This window comes from Schistocerca gregaria, chromosome 4, assembly GCF_023897955.1.
Source record: "Schistocerca gregaria isolate iqSchGreg1 chromosome 4, iqSchGreg1.2, whole genome shotgun sequence".
Taxonomy (NCBI): domain Eukaryota; kingdom Metazoa; phylum Arthropoda; class Insecta; order Orthoptera; family Acrididae; genus Schistocerca; species Schistocerca gregaria.
The window spans coordinates 301,146,169-301,169,932 of record NC_064923.1 but is presented as its reverse complement, the minus strand read 5'-3'; the positions used below and the strand labels follow the sequence as shown (position 1 = coordinate 301,169,932).

General features: G+C 43.1%; 1 protein-coding gene across 1 annotated transcript in view; it reads right to left on the bottom strand.

The window, feature by feature from the left end:
* Positions 1-23,764, bottom strand: part of LOC126267693 (transmembrane channel-like protein) — a 269,360-nt gene that overhangs the window by 74,947 nt on the left and 170,649 nt on the right. The window contains exon 12 of the mRNA XM_049972995.1: positions 15,578-15,770. Within this exon, the coding sequence (XP_049828952.1) occupies positions 15,578-15,770 (193 nt within the window). The remainder of the gene's footprint in view (positions 1-15,577; positions 15,771-23,764) is intronic.

Sequence of the window (23,764 nt, the reverse complement as noted above, 5' to 3'; positions counted from 1 at the left end):
AAGACGGTTTTGTAGTACAGGTGTTACGGTGTGGAAGCCATAATTTTGCATGGGTGTACTGGTCTCCAGTGAGATGTGGTGCTACAGACGAATTTTGAAAACTAGGTGGACTGGTAAGATAGGGAATGAGGAAGCTCTGGGCAGAATCGGAGGCGAAAGGAATATGTGGAAAACACTGACAAGGAGAAGGGACAGTTAAGACATCAGGGAAGACATCAGGGAAGACATCAGGGAATGACTTACATGCTACTGTATGGGGCTGTAGAGGGCGAAAACTGTAGAGGAAGACAGAGATTGGAATACAGCCTGCAGGTAATTGAGGACGTAAGTTACAAGTGAGAGATTGGCAAAGGAGAGAAATTCGTGGCGAGCCGCATCAAACTTGTCACAAGATTGATGACTAAAAAAAAAGATAAAAAAGACTGGCTTCCATGTCTTGGAACACGATACACTCACCGGCCGACGCTGTACACCTTCCCCATTTCCGTCTTTTCAGTGGTGCATTGGACCCTGACTATATTTATGGATGACAAGGTGCAACCGCATCGAACTGAGGAGCTAAAAGAGTTGTTCGAAAGAGAGGATATTCGGCGAACGGACTGCCGTATCTGTTACCCAACTTAAATTCAATGGATCTCGTGTGGAATGTGTTGCGCGGACGTCTTACAACAGTCCACATGCATCCAGCAGTTTTAAATTGCAGCGGAGAGTCACGCAACTCCGTGCATGGTATCACGTTGTAGAATATACACTGCCGTCCGATATGATCACACACCCTATTAAGAATCGTGTTCCGCCTTTTGTAATGTCCAGAGGCCCATTATAAATCGCTGTGAGTTCAGTGTAATTGTTGTGTGAACGAAAGCATAATTTCTATTCACCTCATTGGGTATCTCTTTCATTTACCATCTGTACTGTAGCAGTTCATTCTTTGTATGGTCGACGTTTCATCGAGCTGTGTTACTTGGTACTGACACATTATCCTTACTTTTAGCCCACCAGTGTATTAACAAATGCGGCAAGTGGATCCCCTCTCCCAGATATTGTCGGTTAGGAACGATATTGATTCACTCTCGGCTTCCTGAGATTTGCCTGGAAAGTCCCAGCAATTGTACAGTGGCCCATCTGTTCGTTCGGCAAAGGATTGCTAGAAGCAAAAATAAATAAATAAAATAATAAGTACTCTCCAGTAAACACAACTCCCCCCCCCCCCCCCCCAGACATACGTTTTAACTGGTTACACTTAAAACAAATCCACCTTCCTGCTTCCAGCCATTTTTCCAGTAAGATAACATTTTACAACACTGGCTGTCACTGGAGATGCAGAACTTATCTTTGTTTTCGTCTTCACTACTGTACAGTTTTAAACCATAAATACAACTCCTCAGAGAGACCATGTTTTGTTCCGAGTCCAAAAACTCATCAATTTGCACATGTAGTATGGTAGTGAGTGTAGTAGTCGTGGGAGGTTGGTCACGTTGTGGGACTTCACAGACCTAGAAAGGTGTATCTACTGCAGTAGTTATATAACGTAAAGAGGAGTAACTTCGAATGAAGCCCACACGAGCCCGCGTTACCGACAGGCTGCCGTGTAGTCCTTTGCCGGATGGCATCATACTGCTTCTGTACGATAGGACGTGGTGTCAGCACTTCTTTCCCGCAGCTGGCGTCAACTGTCTACATCTTCCAGACGCCACTTCTCATTCGTGTAGCTCCGTAATTCGCTGCAAAGAGCTGAGCGCTCTCTGCTTCAGTCCTCCACCCAGTTGTGGCAGTACGTCAATTACATCCTAGTCCTCCATAATGCAATCAGATACTTTTTTTTGCCAATTTCTTCTTCCTCGAATCAGATTCCCCGAGCCGCCAAACTAGCCTCAGATAGCTTTTCCCAAGGGAAAACATAGGTCAGGGTTCTTCATTAATGAATTTACAAATGAGAACTCTTCATGAAACTCAAAAACTACTGTTCATCAAAACTAAAAACTCTTCTGGAAAACTAAATAACTCTTATTAAAAACTGAAATTCACACTATTAATGTTCCACATTAACATTTGTATTATAATTTGTTGCCAACCGGTTTTCAGGTTGCTAGGGCATCGTCAGACGACGTAAGATTGAACAGACAGTCCCGCACAACATCAGCGAGAGCTTCTAGCTGTACAAAGGGTCATGTCCATAGCTATGTGACATTTAAAGATTATGCATCTGCACAAAAAACACAAAATTGGAATGCTTCGTTTTGACACGGGTACAAAACAATAAGCTATGTAATGATAGATTGAATGCCTTGGATAAAATCCGTAAATCCTTAGTTTGACGTACTTAAGTTTATTGAATTAAACAAATTATACAAATATTAGTTCAAATCTCTCGATTATATACGAACTGATACTGAAATATACACAAAAACTGAACGAATGTGAAGGGCAAAACAGTACACCAGTTGAGGCTTTGAGCACTATGGGACTTAACATCTAAGGTCATCAGTCCTCTAGAACTTAGAACTACTTAAACCTAACTAACCTAAGGAGATCACACACATCCATGCCCGAGGCAGGATTCGAACCTGCGACCGTAGTGGTCACGCGGTTCCAGACTGTAACGCCTAGAACCGCTCGGCCACACTGACCGGCAGTACACCAGTTGAGTACTTTCACAGAGTAGTACTATGGTACATGGAAGCATTGCGAAGGTTGGTGAATGCGATGCACTGGGAAAGACAGCGAGAGAAGGGAACGGGGAAGAGAGGAGGAAGAAGACAGTACAGGTTGTGAGTGGTAAATAGTTACGTAATTTATAACCAGCAAATGGCTCTTACTACTTTACCAAGGACGAGTTGTGGAACTGTATTTAATCTGTAAGGATTAAGTCAGGATTCTTTTAGTGATATTTGGTGGTAGCCATAATTCTGCCGTTATTTATGTAGATTTTATTTTGCTAGCATGTGCCAGTGAGGCTCTGCCAGTTTACTACATATTGGTATGATTTAGTGCTGTTACCCTCTGTCTGCTCTTTCTTTCATCACCCCCAGATAACTCACCACGAGTGACGCAATAGAAAAATTCATTGTTATACAGAGACGTACTGACAAATGTTTCCTCCATATCATTAGCGAATGCCTAAAGCAGCGTAACAGCAACCTTGGTACAGTGAGTACCAGAAGGAATTAGATACTGGCGCCTAGGTTGATGTTATGTTGCCTGACATCCATGCGCTTCATAGAAGTGCAGATACCGGTGCCCAGGTAGATGCTGCGTTGCCTGCAATGCATGTGTTTCGTTACAGGTTTATTTAGAGACCGCGAAAGCGTCATCAGAAGCTTAGCCAACTCTGCAGGCAGACGCTACAAGAGATGTTCTGCATCATGGTGGGGTTTACTGTAAAAATTCCAAAAGCGTACATTCATAGAAGAGTCAACGGGTATATTGCGACCTCCTCTGTATATCTCTTGAAAATTCCAGGAAGGCAATTCGAGCCAACACAGAAGCTTGCCAACAGCAGTTCTTCCCGCGGACCATTGGAACAAAAAAAGAGAGCAACTGACAGCAACAGACAATGTACTCCCCGTAAAACACAAAAAGATATCTTCTTTTTTTTCCTTTTTTTTACGAGATATTGGTCTTATAACTTACGTGGCCCTCCACGACTTCCTCATTAATTTTAATCTCAGAGTAGCTCTTGCACTCGGTGTCCTCAGCCACTTGTTGACTGTATTCCAAACTCTGCCTTCCTTTGCAATTTTCACCCTCTACAACTCCGTCTAGTATCAAGGAAGTTATTCTCTCATATCTTAACGCACGTATCAACCTGTCCCTTCTTCTAGTATGTGATATCCATACTTACATTGCTTTACCGAATAAGTGGAGAACCTCTTTACTCCTTACCTTATCAGTCCAACTAACATTGAACATCCTGTTGTAGGATCATACTTCAGAAGCTTCGATTCTCTTCTTTTCCGGTTTTCGCACGGTCTGCGATTCAGTACCATGCTGTGCTGCAAAGTACATTTTCTGAAATATCTTCGTCAACTTAAAGTCGATGTTTGATACCAAAAGATTTCTTTTGGCGATGAATTTTCTCATTGCCTAAGCTAGTCAGCTTTTTATGTCCTCCTTGCTCCGTTCGCCATGTGCTATTTTACTTTCTAAGCATCAGAATTCCTACACTTACTCTAATTCATGTTTACCATATTTGATTTTAACTTTATTGTTAATTTTATATCTACTACTTCTTAGTACTTTCTGCTTTCTTCAGTTTACTCTCAGTTTTTAGTGTTTACTCACCAAACAACTTATTTCATTCACAATGCCCTGGACTTCTTCACTTTCAATGAGTGTAGCAATGTCCTCAGTGAATATTGTCACTGATGTCTTTGCACCCTGAACTTCAATCTCTCTCTTGAACCCCTCCCCCCCCCCCACCCCACCCCCTTTTTTTTTACTTCTATCATCACTTCTTCGATTGACGAATGACTGCACCACTGTTTTATACCATTTATAATCTGAGTATCTCCTTATTTATCCTTTATTTCTGTTGATTCCTCTTCGTTCTTGCGTATTACCCGTGCTTCTCTCTAGTTTACTCTAACTTTTCTCAGGCTTTCGAACTTCTTGCACCTTTTTACTTTGTCGAACTCTTTTTTCTAGGTCGACAGCTTCCATGAATGTGTCTTGATTGTCCTGAAGTCTTTCATCCATTCTGAGTCGTAACATTAGAATTACCTGGTTAGTGCTTTTACCTTTCCCAGGCCTAAAATACTTGTCGTCTAGCAGATCCTCAGATTTCTTTCCCATTCATCTGTATATTATTCTTTTCAGCAACTTCAAAGCATGAGTTGTTAAACTGAATGTGCAATAGTTCTAGCATTTATGTGTCTTTAGTATCTTCAGAATTGTGTAAAGGATATTTTATGGTAGTGTAGTGGTATACCTGTCACCCCCAATGATTTTCAAAATTCAGAAAGATCGTTATTTATAATTTCTGTCTTATTTCATTGTAAGTCTTCCAAAGTTTTGTTAAACTATAGTACAGGATCGTCTACGTCTTCCATACGAACTCCCAATTCTTCTTATATCACCTCATCAGACACCTCCTCCCCCTCGTAGAGCGTTTCAATCTACTTTGTTCATTTATTAGCTGTATCATCTGCGTTGAAGAGCGGAATTCAGATCTCAGTCTTAATGCCGACGCCGTTGCTTTTAATTTCAACGAAGATTGTTTTGACTTTTTTGTACGCTGAATCAATCTTTGTGAAGACCAATTCTTTCTCGATTTCGTCACACTTTCTTGCATCCATTTCGCCTTAGCTCTCCTGCATTTCCTATTTATTGCATTCCTAAGTGACTTACATTGCTGTATTCCTGTCTTTCCCTGAACAATTTTTTACTTACTTCTTTCGTCGGTCATCTGAAGTATTTCTTCGGTTACTCAAGGTTTTTTCGCAGTTACCGTCCTTGTATCTACGTTTCTCTTCAAAACTTTTTGCGAGTGCTGTTTTTAGAGGTGTCCATTGATCTTCACTTGAACTGGCTACTGTTGTAGTCAGCATGACAATATCTACAGCCTTGGATGTGTCCATCGTTCCTTATTATTTCCATAATGATCAATCCGGACGATTCTTCAAAATTTTCGTGTCTTTTCATCATCAGTAAATTGTGATCCGGGTCTGTAGGGAGAGTGCTGCACCTGGCTGATAGTGAAGTTAGAAACACGTGGTGCTTCACGGTCGGTGTTTCAGTCTATTGATTTATTTTAGAATCACTTTGAAGGAATGCCCGCTAGACACAGCCATATGCAATTTCCGACATGTTTAGCTGTTTTTGTTGCTGTGAGACAGAAGTTAGTTTTTTATGCAGCGTTTGTAAATATTAAGAATTCTTCATGGTGTCGCGTAGCATACTAAAGCTATTTGGAGCACACTGTTAATTCTTCGATTACAGAGTTGTTTGGTGACGGACATTCTATATATTTTTAAAATTAGTTACATGACGTGTCGACGGCTAAGGTTTACTTCATCTGTCGTGCACAATTTTGTAATCTGAAATGGAAGTAGTTCTTTTGCCACACGATGTTTGTACATTTACTGTCTTTCTTTAATATCTTAACAATGTCCCCTGTCTTGAAAGATGAAATTGGTGTTAGTTGCGAATAGCTCAAATTTCAAAACGTTTTTAACTTTTAGCTGGTTCTTGATAATACTTCTTCTCAATTTATTTTCGCTTCCTGATGTTGATATGTACTACAGTAATAATGTAATACATGGTTGGTTGGTTTGGGGAAGGAGACCAGACAGCGAGGTCATCGGTCTCATCGGATTAGGGAAGGATGGGGAAGGAAGTCGGCCGTGCCCTTTCAGAGGAACCATCCCGGCATTTGCCTGGAGTGATTTAGGAAAATCACGGAAAACCTAAATTAGGATGGCCGGACATGGGATTGAACCGTCGTCCTCCCGAATGCAAGTCTAGTGTCTAACCACTGCGCCACCTCGCTCGGTGTAATACATGGACTACTAAGCATATAGATAAAAAATCTTCTCGACTGCAACACTTTTAAATTTGAATAGAATGTTTATTCCATGGTAAATAATAATGATGCTGTACCTTGAAACAGATTTTCACATTTGGAAAAGCCTTACTTTGCCGGAGAAATTTACAAGGGCGTGTTGAAAAGTAACGTCTACGCATTTTTATGTGAAAACTCTCAAAGCTTTTAAAATAAACAAAACAGTAATAATATTCTAGATCTTTATTCGTCATTTCTGCATATTTATTTCGAACAAATTTCTTTCAACGAGAGATTAGTTTGTTAATGCCGTCACTGTGGACTGTTTGACTTTACAATGAAATCACCACGCTTGGCTGCATAGAGACGTTGACATACGTCAACGGGGATAGTCGAAAATGTGTGCCCCGACAGGGACTCGAGCCCGGGATTTCCTGCTTACATGGCAGACGCTCTATCCATCTTTTTTTATTGAACGAACATGGTCTTTTTTTAAAAAAATATAATTTTGTACGTTATTGGTCGTATTTGTTCAGGGCTGCCGTCCGATGATGCTTTTTTAAAATAGTTGTTGATCCAATAACTCAGTTTTTTTTATTACAGAGAGCAGCTAACCCTCTGGCCGTATACGCTGAGCTACCATGCCGGCATCCATATGAGCCTCTGAGGACACCGAGGATAGTGATTGTAGGGACTTATCTCCTGCACGCCTGCCGCGAGACCCACATTGCCAACTCTTCGAATTAGAATCTCGATTACAGCAACCTGTTTCTCGCACACCGACACAATTATGTCACACAGCGATACGTTACACGCTACAATTTGAAATCTTGTAGCCGCAGAAAACTGCGAATATGTAGACATGAAGAATAAAAATGTAGAATGTTAATACGTTTGTTTCATTTAACAAGCTGCAAGAGTTTTCACAAAAAATTTTTTGGTAGCATTACTTTGCAGCACGCTCTCGTACCCAATTTTAGAAAAGGAGTGCAGCACACATAAAGCGAATGCTTGAATTTCAAAATGGAAAAGGGAATATTTTAAACTTCTATTACAGGGGTGACTAGAGGATGAAGTCGACCATTATTTCAAGCAACATCGCTCTGTCCCTATCTGCTCTTGGGTACGTCATACAATCTAATAACTTATTTCGGGATCTCTGAATATGATGTATTCGTAGGAATCTTGCCACGTCCTCTAGCCTTTTCCTAGTGTGCCTCCTCCTCTTGTGATTACTGAACATTATATTCGCTATCATTAACTGAAATTTATTGTAGACATCAGTAAGCCTTTCTCCTCTCTCATTTCTGTTAGTAATTCCATATTGCCCGCAATTCTGACTTCTGTTCCTTCTCCTACTACAGCATTCCAATTCCCAATGATTATTAGATTATCATCCACCATTACATACTGAATTATACAGTAACATCCTCTTATACTCTCTCTCTGTCTTCATGTAATGTTTGTGACGTCGCCATATATATCTGAACAGCTGTTGTCGGTGTTGCTTTGCTGCCGATTCTAATGAGAGAAAATCACTGATTGTTTACAGTAACATACTCTCTGCCGTACCTTCTTATTCATAACAAATCCTACTCCCGTTTCAACGTTTTCTGCTGCTTATCTGAAATCCTTACCTTCTTGCCATTTCACTTCACTAACTTCCACTGTATCTAGAGTAAGACTCTGTATTTCCCTTTTCAGATTTTCTAGGCTTCCTACTCCGCCGCGGCAGACGAACATTACGTCTTCCCATGTTGGCCTAATGATATCGCGTTTGCGATTGGAGTGGGCACCGCATCACGTAAGTCGTACCGTGGATCGATGAAAACGAGTCCCCTTGCCGGAAGAAGTACGTTTCTTGTTGTAGCCAATCGATGATCGTGTTTGAATGCATCATAATCCACGCGAACGGCTATTCGAATTTCGCATCGCCCTACATATGCAGGCTGGTGAGTGAACCATTGTGTTAGGGGCAAATTCACCTGGGCGCTCGCGGGAGTTGTAGTAGTAACTGAAGGCGCTATAACATCTGTGGACTACATCGACATTATTGCGGACTCGCGCTGCTTGTTGTCTTCCGCGATGGCGACAGCACGTTGCAGCAAGGTAACCATCCACGTCACTAGGCGAGACTCGTGTTAGAGTAGTTTGAAGAGCATGATAGTGTACGCACGTTAATGTCTTTGCGACCAAATTCGCCTAATTTGTACCTGCAAACCACGGGTCCGTAGTTTACTCCACTCATACTATTATTATCGAAGGTGACTTCATCATACCCTCGATATGTTGGAGAAAACTTTTTAAAATCTTTGGTAGGCATACAATATCGTCTGAAACGATACTAGTACACCAGCGGCAAGACGCAGTCAATACCTTCAATTCGCAATAACAATGGTGATGTCATGTGATCTTAGGCTTTCCCGGCGAATTAGCTGTTTGTACTGTTCTCGGGTCTCCAGCCACGTGCAGTCGTTTTCAAACTACGATATTTCGACAGCGTTCCTTGCCGTCATCTTCAGGTGATACCTGCAGACTGAGCGTCTCCTCTGAATCTCCTCTCCTTTATATTCTGATCGCTCCCCACCCCTTCCCCTGCAGAATTCTGGCTCGGTGTAACATCAAATGTATCTTCCGCTCACCTCCGAAAACGCGTGCCCTGCTAGGTACAGTAAAAGATGACCTGGGGCTCGGCAAACCGGGTGTTTACCGTATTTCGTGTAAATGCGGTGAGGCATACATTGGGAAAACTGCACGGACAATCGAAGAAAGATGCCAGGAACACAGAAGGCACACTGAACTGAAGCAGCCTACAAAATCTGCGGTTGTGGAACATTACATGGATACTGGATATACTATGAAGTGCGCGAAAACGAAAGTTTTAAGGCAGGCGTCGTCTTCTTGGGACGGTGTTCTGAAGGAGGCGATTGAAATAAGTGTAGCTGATGGGCTGATCAACACAGACGCCGGGTTCAACCTCAGCAAAGCCTGGGACCCAGCACTCAGCCAACTAAAAGCACAGCGCCGACCCAAAGCGACTTCCGCGCCCGACGGAGGCCACAGCACATCTGATGGTTCACAGTTGGCATCCAGCAGCCAGCAGCCAGCCCCTCCCCACCATCCTCCCACACAGCGCCGCGTGCGGCAGGACGCGGGGGAAGGGGTGGGGAGCGATCAGAGTATAAAGGGGAGGAGATCCAGCGGAGACGCTCCGTCTGCAGGTATCACCTGAAGATGACGGCAAGGAACGCTGTTGAAATATCGTGGTTTGATAACGACTGCACCCGGCTGGAGACCCGAGAACAGTACAAACAATGGTGATGTCAATGACAGTAACACTAAAGCAGAGTTACTAAACACTGTTCTCCGAAATTCCTTCACAAAAGAAGACGAAATAAATATTCGAGAATTCGTATCAAGAACAACTATCACGATGAGTAACTTAGAAGTAGATACCCTTGGTGTAAAGAAGCAGCTTCAAACGCTTCATAAAGGCAAAGCCTCCGATCCAGATTGTATACCCTTAAGGTTGCTTTCTGAGTATGCTGATACGATAGCCCCTCACTTAGCAATCATACACACTTGCTGGCTCGTAGAAATGACAGAAACCGAAAGTTTCAGAAGTCACACCAATACCCAAGGAAGAAAATAGGAGCATTCCGCTGAACTACAGATCCATGACACTAACGTCGATTTGCAGTAGAATTCTGGAAAATGTACTGCCCTTGAACATTATGAATTTCGTCGAAGAAAACGATTTGTTGACAAGTAATCAATACAATTTCTGAAAATATTGTTCTTTTAAAACACTAACGGTTCTTTATTCTCACAAAGAAGAGCGTGCTATCGACAGGTGATGTCAAATTGATTCCATATTTTTAGATTTTCAGAAGGCTTTTGACTCCGTTCCTCACAAGCTACTTCTAATCATATTGCGTGCCTGTGGAGTATCGTCTCAGTTGTGCGAGTGTATTCATGATTTTCGGTCAGAAATGCCAGAGTTAGTAGTAACTAACGGTAGCCATCGTGCAGAAAAGATATAATATCCGGCGATCCCCACGGAAGTGGTAAGGGCCCTCTGCTGTTTCTGATCAATATGAACGATACAGGACACAATCTCAACAGCTCTCTTAGATTTTTTGCAGGTGATGCTGTCGTTTACCGTGTTGCAAAGTCATCAGATGATCAAAATCACTGCAAAATGATTTAGACAAATAGCTGTATGCCACGATAAGTGGTAACTGACTCTAAATAACGAAAAGTATGAAGTGATCCACATGAGTAGGAAAAGGAATCCGCTAAATTTCGGTTACACGAAAAATCACAAAAAACTAGGGGCTATAATAGCAACCCAAAGACTGCGTTGTTTTGGCAGAACACTTAGAAAATGCAGCAGGTTTATTAAAGAGACTGCCTATACGAAGCTCGTCCGTCGTCGTCTGGAGTAGTGCTGCGCAGTGTGGGATCCACATAAGATAGGACATTGAGAAAGTTCAAACAAGGGGGGGGGGGGGGGGGGGGCTCGTTTTCTATTATTGTGAAACGGTTCGCCCCCGGTAGCTGAGTGGACAACTGTGGACTGTTAGCAACGGAAGACCATGGTTTAGTATGTGGCGCAGCGAGGGACGTCTGGATGCTGACGCGTCGAATACTGGCCTCCCTTCGGCGCACTAACTACACAGAAATCACATCGGGTGTACTTTTTCTACCGGACAAGACCTTTTTTCCCAAACAAAAGACGTATGCGGTCAACTGGATCCCTGGACATGCGATGAGATATTTGTATTCGTACGATATTAAGTCCGTGATGGATTATTGGATCTATTTACAAGAACAACACGAGCTCATACGGAGTCATACGAAATACAGGACTTACTTTTCCAATTTTTTAGGAAGTGTTTTCACAATCCGCAGGACAGCTGGAGTGTCCGCCCGTGACTAGGATTGTCATTTACTTTATTCCTATTACAAGAAACAAAAAGAGGGTGGCCTTTGCGTTAATTTTATGGTTTCCATATTGTTTTTGCTGTCTCGATACTTTTCTTATCCCTAGGACAGCACAATTGTACGAATAAAGATTGTTTGTTTACTGTGCCTTCCAGTCCCCCCCCCCCAAAAAAATGGTCGCGTTGTTGGACCTAAAAGCAGAGGAACCGCGTTTTTATTTTTATCTTATTTTTTCTTACAACATAAAAAAATAACAAAATAAAAAAGAAAAGGAAAAAAAAGAGGACGACGGTCCAATCCCGCGTCCGGCCATTCTAATTTAGTTTTCCAGAAAAAAAAGTGGGCAGCGCAACAGAATGTCAATCCAAAGGGCCGGGGTTCGATTCCCGGTTGGGTCGGAGATTTTCTCCGCTCAGGGACTGGCTGTTGTGTTGTCCTAATCATCATCATTTCATCGCCATCGGCGCGCAAGTCACCGAAGTGGCGTGAACTCGAAAGACTTGCATCAGGCGAACGGTCTACCCGACGGGAGGCCCTCGTCACACGATATTATTATTATTATTATTGTGGAACGAGGGGGGGGGGGGGAAGAGAGTGCAACGAATATCACATATCACAATGGATATAGGGTGGACATCAGTAAAACAAAGTCGTTTCTCTCCTGAAATTTCAATCAGAAACTCTCTCCTCTGAGTGTGAAACTGTTTCCTTGATGCCTATTTACTTAGGCGGAAATGATCACCATTATAAAATAAGAGAAATGAGAGGGCGCACAGAAAGTGGTCATTTTTCCCCCTGGGCTGTTCAAGAAGAGCACGATAGAGAAGTACGAGGGTTGCCCAGTAAGTTATGCACCGCATTTTTTTCAGCCGGAAACGATGCTACGAATGCGAAACGTTAAGTATGTATTAATTGTAGTCTCCTGAGTGGGCAAGCCAAGTTTCCGTCAATTCCGACCGATAGCGTAGGTGCAGGACAGTTTCAAAATGACGTCTGTAGGTACGTTAAAAAGAACGTGCTGTCATTGAATTTATCGCTGCAGAGAAATATTCACAAACGCTAGTGCAAAGTCTATGGAGCATCTACTGTCGACAGAAGTACAGTTAGTCGCTGGGCACGGAGGGTGAGATCATCAGAAGGCGGTTCGGCGGAGCTCCACGATTTGCAGAGGTCGGGGAGAACATTCGTGGTTGCTACACCTGACATGTTGCAACGAGCTGATGTTTGGGCCATTGCAAGATGCCATTCGTGGAAGATATTTTGAGGACGATGGGGAGGTGGTTCACATAGTGAAGCACTGGTTCCGCCACCAGGACAAGGGTGGTACCGACAGGGGATACATGCCCTTGTTTCGTGATGGAGAAAGGTCATTGAGTGGGCTGGAGATTAAGTAGAGAAATAGCGTGTGCAGATAAAACACCATTCTTTAGTGTGTGTAATTCTACTTATGTTCAATAAAGAATTGTTGACGAAAAAAAAAATGCTTTGCGTTACTTTCTGGGCAACCCTCGTAGTTTGAACATGGTTCGATGAACTCTTTACCAGGCAGTTACTTGTGAGCTGCAGAGTAATCGTGTGGATGTTGCAACGGAACATATTAAAGGCTTTACTTTACTGAAGTATGCGATACCCTCCAAATTCAACCAGTTTAAAGAGTATTTATGATTATAGAAAAGTTATTGTGTATGTTAACAATGATTGCATAACATGTCTCCATAAACAGTCAACCCATTAAATTATACTGAATAATTGACCCACTCCAAAGTTAATATCACTTGATCACTAATACAGCAAATGTCATCATGTAAAAACACTAAGTTCATCTTAAATAATTAATATGAAGCACGAAAATTAGTGACCAACTTAGGTATTTTGGATCTCCTTAAATAAAAATCATCCAGTGCAACCTATTTGTTCACTAGGAGCGTTTTCACTCAGTATTCACGTAATCAATCCTATTTTAGACGAAAACCAATGTAATTCTTAATAATTCATGTTATTCACTTATTTATGCAAATTAGAGAAGTCAATTGACAAACTTCTAAAAAACGGCCTTTTTGTAACAAAGAATTATTCTGTCAAGTCAGCAAATCTGTCTGTCATTTTAATAATATGTTAAATTATGTCACTTCATCATCATCACCATCATTATCATTTAAGACTGATTATGCCTTTCAGCGTTCAGTCTGGAGCATAGTCCCCCTTACAAAATTCCTCCATGGTCCCCTATTCAGTGCTAACATTGGTGCCTCTTCTGATGTTAAGCCTATTACTTCAAAATCATTCTTAACCGAATCCAGATACCTTCTCCTTGGTCTGCCCCGACTCCTCCTACCCTCTACTGCTGAACCCATGAGTCTCTTCGGTAACCTTGCTTCTCCCATGCGTGTAACATGACCCCACCATCTAAGCCTGTTCGCCCTGACTGCTACGTCTATAGAGTTAATTCCCAGTTTTTCTTTGATTTCCTCATTGTGGACACCTCCTGCCATTGTTCCCATCTACTAGTAACTGCAATCATCCTAGCTGCTTTCATAGCCGTAACCTCAATCTTGTTGATAAGGTAACCTGAATCCACCCAGCTTTCGCTCCCATACATCAAAGTTTGTCCATAGATTGAACAGTGCACAGATAACTTAGTCTTGGTACTGACTTCCTTCTTGCAGAAGAGAGTAGATCGTAGCTGAGCGCTCACTGCATTAGCTTTGCTACACCTCGCTTCCAGTTCTTTCACTTTGTTGCCATTCTATGAGAATATGCATCCTAAGTACTTGAAACCGTCCACCTGTTCTAACTTTGTTCCTCCTATTTGGCACTCAATCCGTTTATATCTCTTTCCCACTGACATTACTTTCGTTTTGGAGATGCTAATCTTCACACCATAGTCCTTACATTTCTGATCTAGCTCTGAAATATTACTTTGCAAACTTTCAATCGAATCTGCCATCACAACTAAGTCATCCACATATGCAAGACTGCTTATTTCGTGTTCACATATCTTAATCGCACCCAGCCAGTCTATTGTTTTCAACATATGATCCATAAATAATATGAACAACAGTGGAGACAGGTTGCAGCCTTGTCTTACCCCTGAAACTACTCTGAACCATGAACTCAATTTACCACCAACTCTAACTGCTGCCTGAGTATCCATGTCAAGACCTTTAATTGCTTGCAAAGGTTTGCCTCCTATTCCATAATCTCGTAGAACAGACAATAACTTCCTCCTAGGAACCCGGTCATATGCCTTTTCTATATCTATAAAGCATAGATACAATTCCCTGTTCCACTCATAACACTTCTCCATTATTTGCCGTCACTCGATGTAAATTAATAACTTTTCTGCACAAATTATGATAACAGATGTACATGTGACTTATAAACTATATATCGTTTTAGTAGTTCTTTGACAATGTTATAAATACAAGCAGCAAGAAGGGCCGGGGACGCAGTCGGAATGTCACTTTGGTAAAGTGTGTACTATGTGTGTTATTGTTCGAGGTGGATAAACAATGCAAAGAACATGTAAAAGAAGTACTACTTTGTGTTGTGTCATTGTCTTTGGTGGACAGTGGAATTAAGATGGCCACCAGAGCAATAAATATTTGAAGTTTAATTATTTGTGGGTTTCGCTCGTTATTTATCATCAAAAGCATATAAAAAACACGGGACTTCATCTTTTTACCCCTAGACAACCAGATTTAGAGCCAGCTTCAACATCGAGACACAGCAGCGATCCAGCAAGCAGCAGCGATTACTACAATGCATTTTAATGGTGCCAACCTAACATCAAGTGCTAACAAGCTCCGTAAATGGGAGTGAAATAGTGCGATTACAGCAATTAGCAATATCTACGACCAGGCGACCATTACAATGTACATACAGGAATTGCGCTGGCATGTGCTTCGACATTTCGTACCACATACCCATCAAGTACTTATCGATTTAATGTTATGCGAAACTGTTGCTGTATTTCGCCTCAAATGTGGACCTACATGTTTTTAAGGAGGTGGTCATAATGGCCTGGGTATCTGTGTACGTTGCTCACTGTGTCCTGAGTAAACAAAAATATGCTGCTAAACTGAATAGAACTTGAGATGACTATGTCGGAATTAATTGCGTACTCACCAGAACAAATTGTCGAGCCGGCACTGTTTTGTGGCTGAGGCGTGGTGGCGTCGCACTGCCAGATATAGCAGCTTCTGTTGGGAGCTGTGTGTGGCTGCCCACCTACTGGTGGCGTGGGTGCCGTTGTGGTGTGGCTGAGCCCGTCTTCATTGTGGGTGACTGCGGAAGCCGGAGAAGGCACCTCGGTTGTCGTCTTGACAGTGGGAAGCATTGACACCTCATTGGTTTCGGACCCGTCGGAGGCCGTAATGGTGTTCGGGACTGTAGACATGGTGCTTTCTAATGGTAGTGACGTCGAGGCATGCAGAGGGGCTTGCGATGGCGCTGTATCCGATGTGAAGTCACTCTCATATTCGGTGTCGGTAGTCGATGAAGACTCACTGGACATGCTGAACTCACTCGATGTGGAGTCTTCTGATTCCGAGGCGATGACTGTACTCGAGGTTAAGTCGGTTGACCATGTGCGTGTCTGGAAACGTGACAGAAATCGTTGACAGTTGATAATATCACTAGGCAGGATACGAAGTCCTTACAGATAAGTCTGCGATCATCATCATCATCATTTACATATTAAATTTGTCTACATTACAATGCGGTTATTACACTTGTTGACATTCTTCGCTAATAGCTATCAGCAAATCAAAATAAAAACAGAAAGCATACATATAATGTATCACGTCAGTGGATGTACAACAGATTAAAATAATAAGTATTAATGGGGGAATGCAATGAACTGCAGGTACCTACTGTGCTATACGCTGTAAGCTAAAGGACAATAACTGGCTGGGTAATTCGATTCACAGGTTGGAGAGCAGGGGTGTACCAGTTTATTGGGTTTACAATGGAAATACGAAGAAAGCACAAACAAAAGTGGGTAAATGTCCCACTAACTTTATATCAGCTTCCATAATTAATAATATCAACTTAGTCATTTAATGTACAAAATTATAATTATGAGGATCTCGCAATGGTACAAAAATATTAAAGATACGAGGTTAAAAAATACACTTCCTTCAGTTATTTTTGTTTGTAGAGTAGCAAAATATTTGTGTCGCACAAATAGATTACATACAGGGCGGAACAGATATGAACGATGCTGAATATGAGTTTACAAAATAACATACTTGGAAACTAATTCGGACCGAGACGGTACATCTGCGAGGACGCACAAGTGCCGCAACACGACGTGTGCTGGAGGGAACTGACACCATGCATCCTGCAGGGCTATCCACAATCCCTAAGAGTCAGAGGGGATGGAGATCTCTTCTGAACATCACGTCGCAAGGCATCCCAAATATGCTCAATAATGTTCGTGCCTGGGAAGTTTGGTAGCCAGCGGAAGTGTTTAAACTCAGAAGAGTGTTCCTGGAGCCACTCCGCAGCAATTACGAACGTATTGGGTGTCGCATTCTCTTGCTGGAATTGCCCAAATCCGTCGGAATGCATAATGGACATGAATGGATGCAGGTAATCAGACGGGATGTTTACGTACGTGTCACCTGTCAGAGTCGTATCTAGACCTATCAGGGGTCCCATATCGCTCTATTGCACCCAGTCCACACCATTACAGAGCGTCCACCAGCTTGAACAGTCCCCTGCCGACATGCAGAGTCCATGGATTCATGAGGTTGTCGCCATATCCTTACAGTCCATCCCCTTGATACAATCTGAAACGAGCCTCGCCCGATCAGGCAACATGTACCAGTCACCAACAGTCCAATATCGGTGTTGATGTGCCCAGGCGAGGCGTAAAGCTTTGTGTCGTGGAGTTTCGTTGAATTGTTCACACGCTGACACTTGCTGAATGCGCATCTTTGAAATCTGCAGCTTTTTGTGGAAAGGCTACACTTCTGTCGATTTGAACGATTCTTCTCAGTCGTCGTTGGTCCCATTCTTGCAGGATCTTTTTCGGCCGCAGCGATGTCTGAAATTTGATGCTTTACCGCATTCCCGATATTCACGGTACACTCATGAAATGGTCGTATAGGAAAATCCCCATATCATCGCTCCCTCGGAGATGCTGTGTCCCATCGCTAGTACGCCGACTGTAACATTATCTTCAAACTCACTTAAATCTTGATAACCTGCCCTTGTAGCAGCGGTAACCGATGTAACAACTGCGCCAGATACTTTTTGTCTTATGTAGGCGTTGCCTACCGCAGCGCAGTGTTCTGCCCGTTTACAAATTTCTGTATTTGAATACGCATGCCTATACCAATTTCTTTGGCGCATCAATGTAAAAAGAATACTGAGTAAAGAAACCACGAGCACCTCCATCTTTTGACTCACAGTTTTCTGAATGGATGCCGAACTGTGTCATAACGAAAAAACTGCTGGCCTGACCGATCTGTTTTTCGGAAGAACAAGAAGATGGGAAAGAACAACAAGAAGAAGAAGAACAGCTGGAATCCTACTCGCACTTCTCCGGTTCTTTTTTTAGTACATGATTTGACAGTTTGGAAGTAGCAGCAGCGATCATTGGTACAATCATTAAATTTAAATTGATTCAACCACAACACAGAGATACTGGTACAGTGTCAGTTAACAAGTTAACACTGAGTTACACATAACAAATGGCCCCTGTTTTTTGCGAGTTTAAAATGATATCAAAGAAACAGGAGGTGGCACACTCTGAGAACAAAAAGTTAGATGTACCATGGCCAGCTGTTTGTACGTCCACTGAATAAAGAAAGTCGTGACAATGTCGATCCGTTGGAGTTCGACGAAACATTTGAAAATATTCCAGGATATTCAAACATATGTGTTAACGACTAATTGACTCTATTGTTTCTGTTGAGGAAATATTCACCTCTTTTCGTCTGCAAATTGTGACGATATTGATAATGGGTTAGATGACGAAACTGGATCTTAATCTGAAGACATTATGACTCATACAGACAAAACAAAATAGCTGTTAATCAAATTTGGTGAGATGCCTGCATGATGTGCTACACGTAAATGAAACACGACCCTAGTTGAAAATTAACTTTCTGACTATTTCAGTCTATAAAACCCACTGCGTTTTCCCCCAGTATCCGGTCATAATATGTGAAAACTTACTGAAAAACTTCCGCTTCGCTTTGTTTTAATTTGTTCTCTATACGTGCTTCTCTGCCCACATCTGTTTCGTTACTTTGCTGTTCTTTGTGTTTCCTTCTTTTCAATTCACCCCTTGCAAGACCTTCTCTTCCCGTTTCAGTATCTTGTTAATAGTTAAACACACTAAAATTCCACATAATGAGGTTTCAGTTAAATTTATTTTACTTCCTATTGCTTGCACTTTTACTTGATCCGCTCTTCTTCGTTCCCAAATGTATACTGACGCATGCGCCGCGCCGTCGCATCCCTACAACAAGAAGACAATGGAACATTCGAGAACATTCTTAAACATCTGCAACATTCCAGGAAACGATATTGCAGTGCCTTTGTTATTCCGAATTGCGATGCAATGCTCCTTTGGATGTGCACGCATGTCCATAGAATGGAATGACAACAATGAAAGTTGTGCCGGACCGGGATTCGAACCCCGATTCCCCACATACCGCGAGCGGTCGCCTTACCATTAGGCTGTCTGAGCACGACTGACAGTCTGACCCAACCTTTATGTGTCGTCAATCATTTGTCTACAACCTGTACTTGTACATCCATTACGCATACTCCCGTACAGGCGAGACATTTTTGCTGGAAGATGCTTGCCCGGTTTTGTCGGATAAATATGATATAGCTGCGCCTGTGTTATTCGAATTACGATGCAGTTTTCCTTTGGACATGCATGAATATCCAAAGGAACTGGTACTTCGACGACTACAGGCGTTGCCTACGTGGACAACCAACAGCTCTATAATGAAAAGGTTACAGTGAAAATTCGTGCCCGACACGTGACACGAACCTGGATTTCCCACGTGTCGTAAGCGGTCGCCTTACAATTAGGCTATCCGAGCACCACTCACAGTCACAGCCAAACTTCCATATGTCGTCGTCATGCATGTACGCACGCATGTCCAATGAAAGATTGCATCGTAATTCGGAATAACACAGTCACTGCAATATTATATTTATCCGCCGACAACGGGCGAGAGACTTTCAACTCTAGTGTCTCATCTGTACGCAATGGGTGTACTAGTATAGGCTGTAGACAAATGGTTGCCGACATATGGAGGTTTGGGTCTGGCGTGAGTCGTGCTCGGATACCCTTGTGGTATGGTAACCGCTGCGATAAGCGGGAAGTCCCGGTCGGGCGAAAATTTTCACTGTCGTCATTCCACACTACAGCTGATGGTTATCCATATTTATAATTGTGAATATATTTCATGTACATTCTAGAACTTTCTCGGATATTCTGGAAAATTCTAGAATATCCCGGAAGATTCTAGAGAATTCTCGAATCTTCCGGATCTGAACATTTTACAACACCAATGGTGCTGCGGGGATGGTGAGTTACGGAAGTATTGATGGACGAGCCACACTAGCATTTATTATACAGACTGAACATTTATAAAACCGAAAAAACTGTCTGGAGGAGGAAGAGAAAAGGTCTTTTAAACATTTGTCCGGAAATGCATCGTAGCCACGGTAGATGGCGCTGACAGATGACAGTTCCTCTGACCACGTACCGTGAGTTTCTTGTGTGTTGCAGTCTGTTTGATTGACGCAGCGTACTGTAAGCAGCAGAATGGTTCAGTGTATATGTCGCGAACAAGGCGAGATGGTGGTTGTGTACAGCGAATCAGAGGCAGTACGGGTATACCGAAACAAGTACCTTCACAGCACCAACCGCGTTACACAACTTTTAAGCCTTTTTTGGCCTTTGTGTGATCATGGGTCCCTTCTGACAGACGAAAGTGCAGGGAGGCGGCGGACTGCGTACTCCAGCTTTGTAGGCCTGTGTTCTATAGGATATTGAGACGAAATCTAGTACAAGCTCCTAGCAAGTGGCCCATCAATATGGTGTAATCCAAAATACTATTATATGTATCCTACATGACAACCTCTACTATCCCTATCACGAACAGCGAGTGCAAGGATTATCAGCACCGTATTTCCCTCTACTGTGTTCCAGAACGATCTGTTGTCGTTGCATGCACACCGTCCATTTCTGGACACATATTCACAAGACCTTTATTCCTCCATTTCCTGTCACGGATCCGTCCCTGTAGTTTGTCAGTTTTATTGGTATTTATCCTTCATGTTACCCACCTACGTCGGCCTCCTAAGCGTAGCCCTAGGTATCTATCACCGAACGCTTTGTCTCGCGTCTCAGTATTAAATTTTACACTCAAACCTTCCTCGTGAATCAGTCTACCTATTACTGAAAACCATATCAAAATCCCTACAATAGTTACTGAGATTAGCCTTCATATACAGACAAAAAAAACCGTTGGGGGGGGGGGCGGGCCGCTTTAATTATAGTGTGTATTGATAATGCACAAATTTTGTTGTGCCGTACCAGTGAGAACTGTGTCGTAAAAAATAATTAAAAAAAAACTCGGAACGAGAAGTGTATCTTGCGACGAAATAAATGTAAAAGAACGTTATGTGTTTCACCGACCGCATAGGTGGCGTAAAAGTTTCCTGTTTTATAGCAAATGTTAAATTTAATCTTAGAATCAAGGAGTAAGTTCCTTAAATGTAATAACTTCTATGCAATTAATACAAACGTCGTGTGGCTAGGGCCTCCCGTCGGGTAGACCGATCCCCTGGTCCAGTTCTTTTGAGTTGACGCCACTGCGGCGATTTGCACGTCGATGGCGATGAAATGATGATGATAAAGACAACACAACACTCAGTTCCAGTGCGGAGAAAAATCTCCGACCCAGCCGGGAATCAAACCCAGTCCGCTTGGCATGACAGTCCGTCGCACTGACCACTTTTACTTTTTTTTATTTGTGCCTGACCGGTACCCGAAAAAGGATTTCCCGTTTAATTGCGATCGGTCGCCTTACCGTTTCTTAAAATTTTTTTAACCTATGCCCCTTCCCGCAGTAGTTCCTCGTTTAACTAACTTTTTTTTACTAGGAAAAAGGCGTCTTTCAGTTATGACAAGCAAAATTAGAGGTTATAACCATAGCAAAAACAGAACAAGAGTACCTTCGAAACTCTGAAATGGAATTTGAAACTAAAATGTGTGTGAAATCTTATGGGACTCAACTGCCAAGGTCCCTAAGCCTACACACTACTTAATCTAAATTATGCTAAGGACAAACACACACACACACATGCCCTAGGGAGGACTCGAACCTCCGCTGGGACCAGCCGCACAGTCCATGACCGTAGCGCCTAGACCGCTTGGTCAATCCCGCGCGGCGGAATTTGAAACTAACAGTATAATGATAGATTATAGAGAAAGAAAAATGTAAGCAAATATTGCACTCTATTCCACGTGCAAGGTGCATCTGATTCCATGTTCCAAGTTGATAAACATTTCGCAGCATTTGGAGCTCCATGACGGCGGTCATCCTATGCCCGGAACTCCCCAACTGTGAGGGGGGTTATCGAAAACACTGCGCAAATAGTTCGCAAATAGCTGTTGGTATTGGGGTGTACGCTCAAGTGTGCTATGACTGTCTTGGAGAAATTGCCAGTAATCAAAGACCATCTTCTCATCATCTCGAAAGAGGTAGTATGCCTTTAAACCATGTGAGAGCGTGAGCCTTAAAGCAAGCGGGAAATAAGTATCCTCCGGACAAAGGAGGAGCCGTGGTTCAATTGTGCGAGGCACGATACGTAGGTAGCAGGCGAGGATCTTCTGCACTAGCAGCCATACTTCTAACTCCGATACACAAATTAAACTGTGTTCGTCAGTGTGGGCAAACGGGGGAATCCGTCATCCCAATAGCATGCAGCCTTTGTCGTGTTACAACTTTCCCGTTCACAGCCTGGTACCACGCCGGTCGTACCTGCGTGGGGAGGAACGGCTTCTGGACCGCTCTCCACACTGCAGGCCATAGGGTGGTCGGGCTTTTCCTCTCAATCACATAGCGAGGGCTGGAGCTTAACAGCAACCTGTAAGTGTCTCTCGCTTTGGGAGTGCGAGTGGTGGGAAGGTCTGGGTGTACGTAACTATACTCAAGAATAAATGCCGAGAGGTGCGAGAGTGAGTGAGTAATGTGCGCAATCGTGACAGGTGGCAGAAGAGAGACCGGCAGCAATTCTTCTAACAGACATCCCGTAAGGGAAGCATCATCATTGCGCACAAGTATAACGCTGTAGCTCTCGCTCGTACATTTATAAGTCCCAGTCCGCCTTCATGTGGAGGGAGGGTGAGTGCTTCGTAACGGACTTTGAATAGGATTCCAGCGCTAAGGTAATATTCAAACTCTGCTTGCAGTCTGCGTGCCATCGCTGTCGATTTTGGTAGAACCTGATCGTGTGGATCATCTCGCCACGTGAAAGTTGAGGTATTCCACACGCTGTAGGAGGTCCATCCGTCGAAGTAAGTTCCAGCGAACTTCTGTTCGTATCGCCTGTAGTAATCGTTTATACTTCATGGCAGCTGTGCGGCTCACATCCTGTGTAAATGTTATGCCAAGGAACCAGATCATGTTGACTTGCGGGAGCGGGGCTAAAGTGCCCTCCTGCAGACCTCTCCCAAAAGGCGCCGCTGCCGACTTGCCCACATTCATGAGGCTGCCCGCTGCCAATCCATAGCGATTGATCCATTGTATCACCGAGCGTACCTCGTCACCAGATGGGACAAGTAATAGAAGGTCATCAGCATAGATCCTGCAGTGAAAGGTGTAATCCTTCAATGACATGCCCGAGAGCCTGTTTTGCAACCCACCGACAAGTGGTTCGAGTGCGATCGCGTAAAGGATCGTGGAGAGTGGGCATCCTTGGCGAACTGACCGTAGGATCGGCAAAGGACCCGCAATCCGTCCATTCACCAGTACACGGGATGCAGCTCCGAGGAAAAGGCGCTGTAAGATGTCGAGAAAGTCAGGCGGGAAGCACATGCAGACCATAACTGACAGAAGGAACTTGTGATAAACTCTGCTGAAGGCGTGTCGAAATCAATGGAGACCAGAGCAGCTCCAAGGCGACAGGATGTGGCGATGGCTATTAAATCCCTGCATTCGCTGGTCGCCGTTTGCGTATTGGTCACTCCGCCCTGTGTCGTTTGCTCCATGGATAGAGGCAGTGGCAGAATCTTCTTTATGCGGCTGGCGAGTAGAGTTTAGCATCGTAATT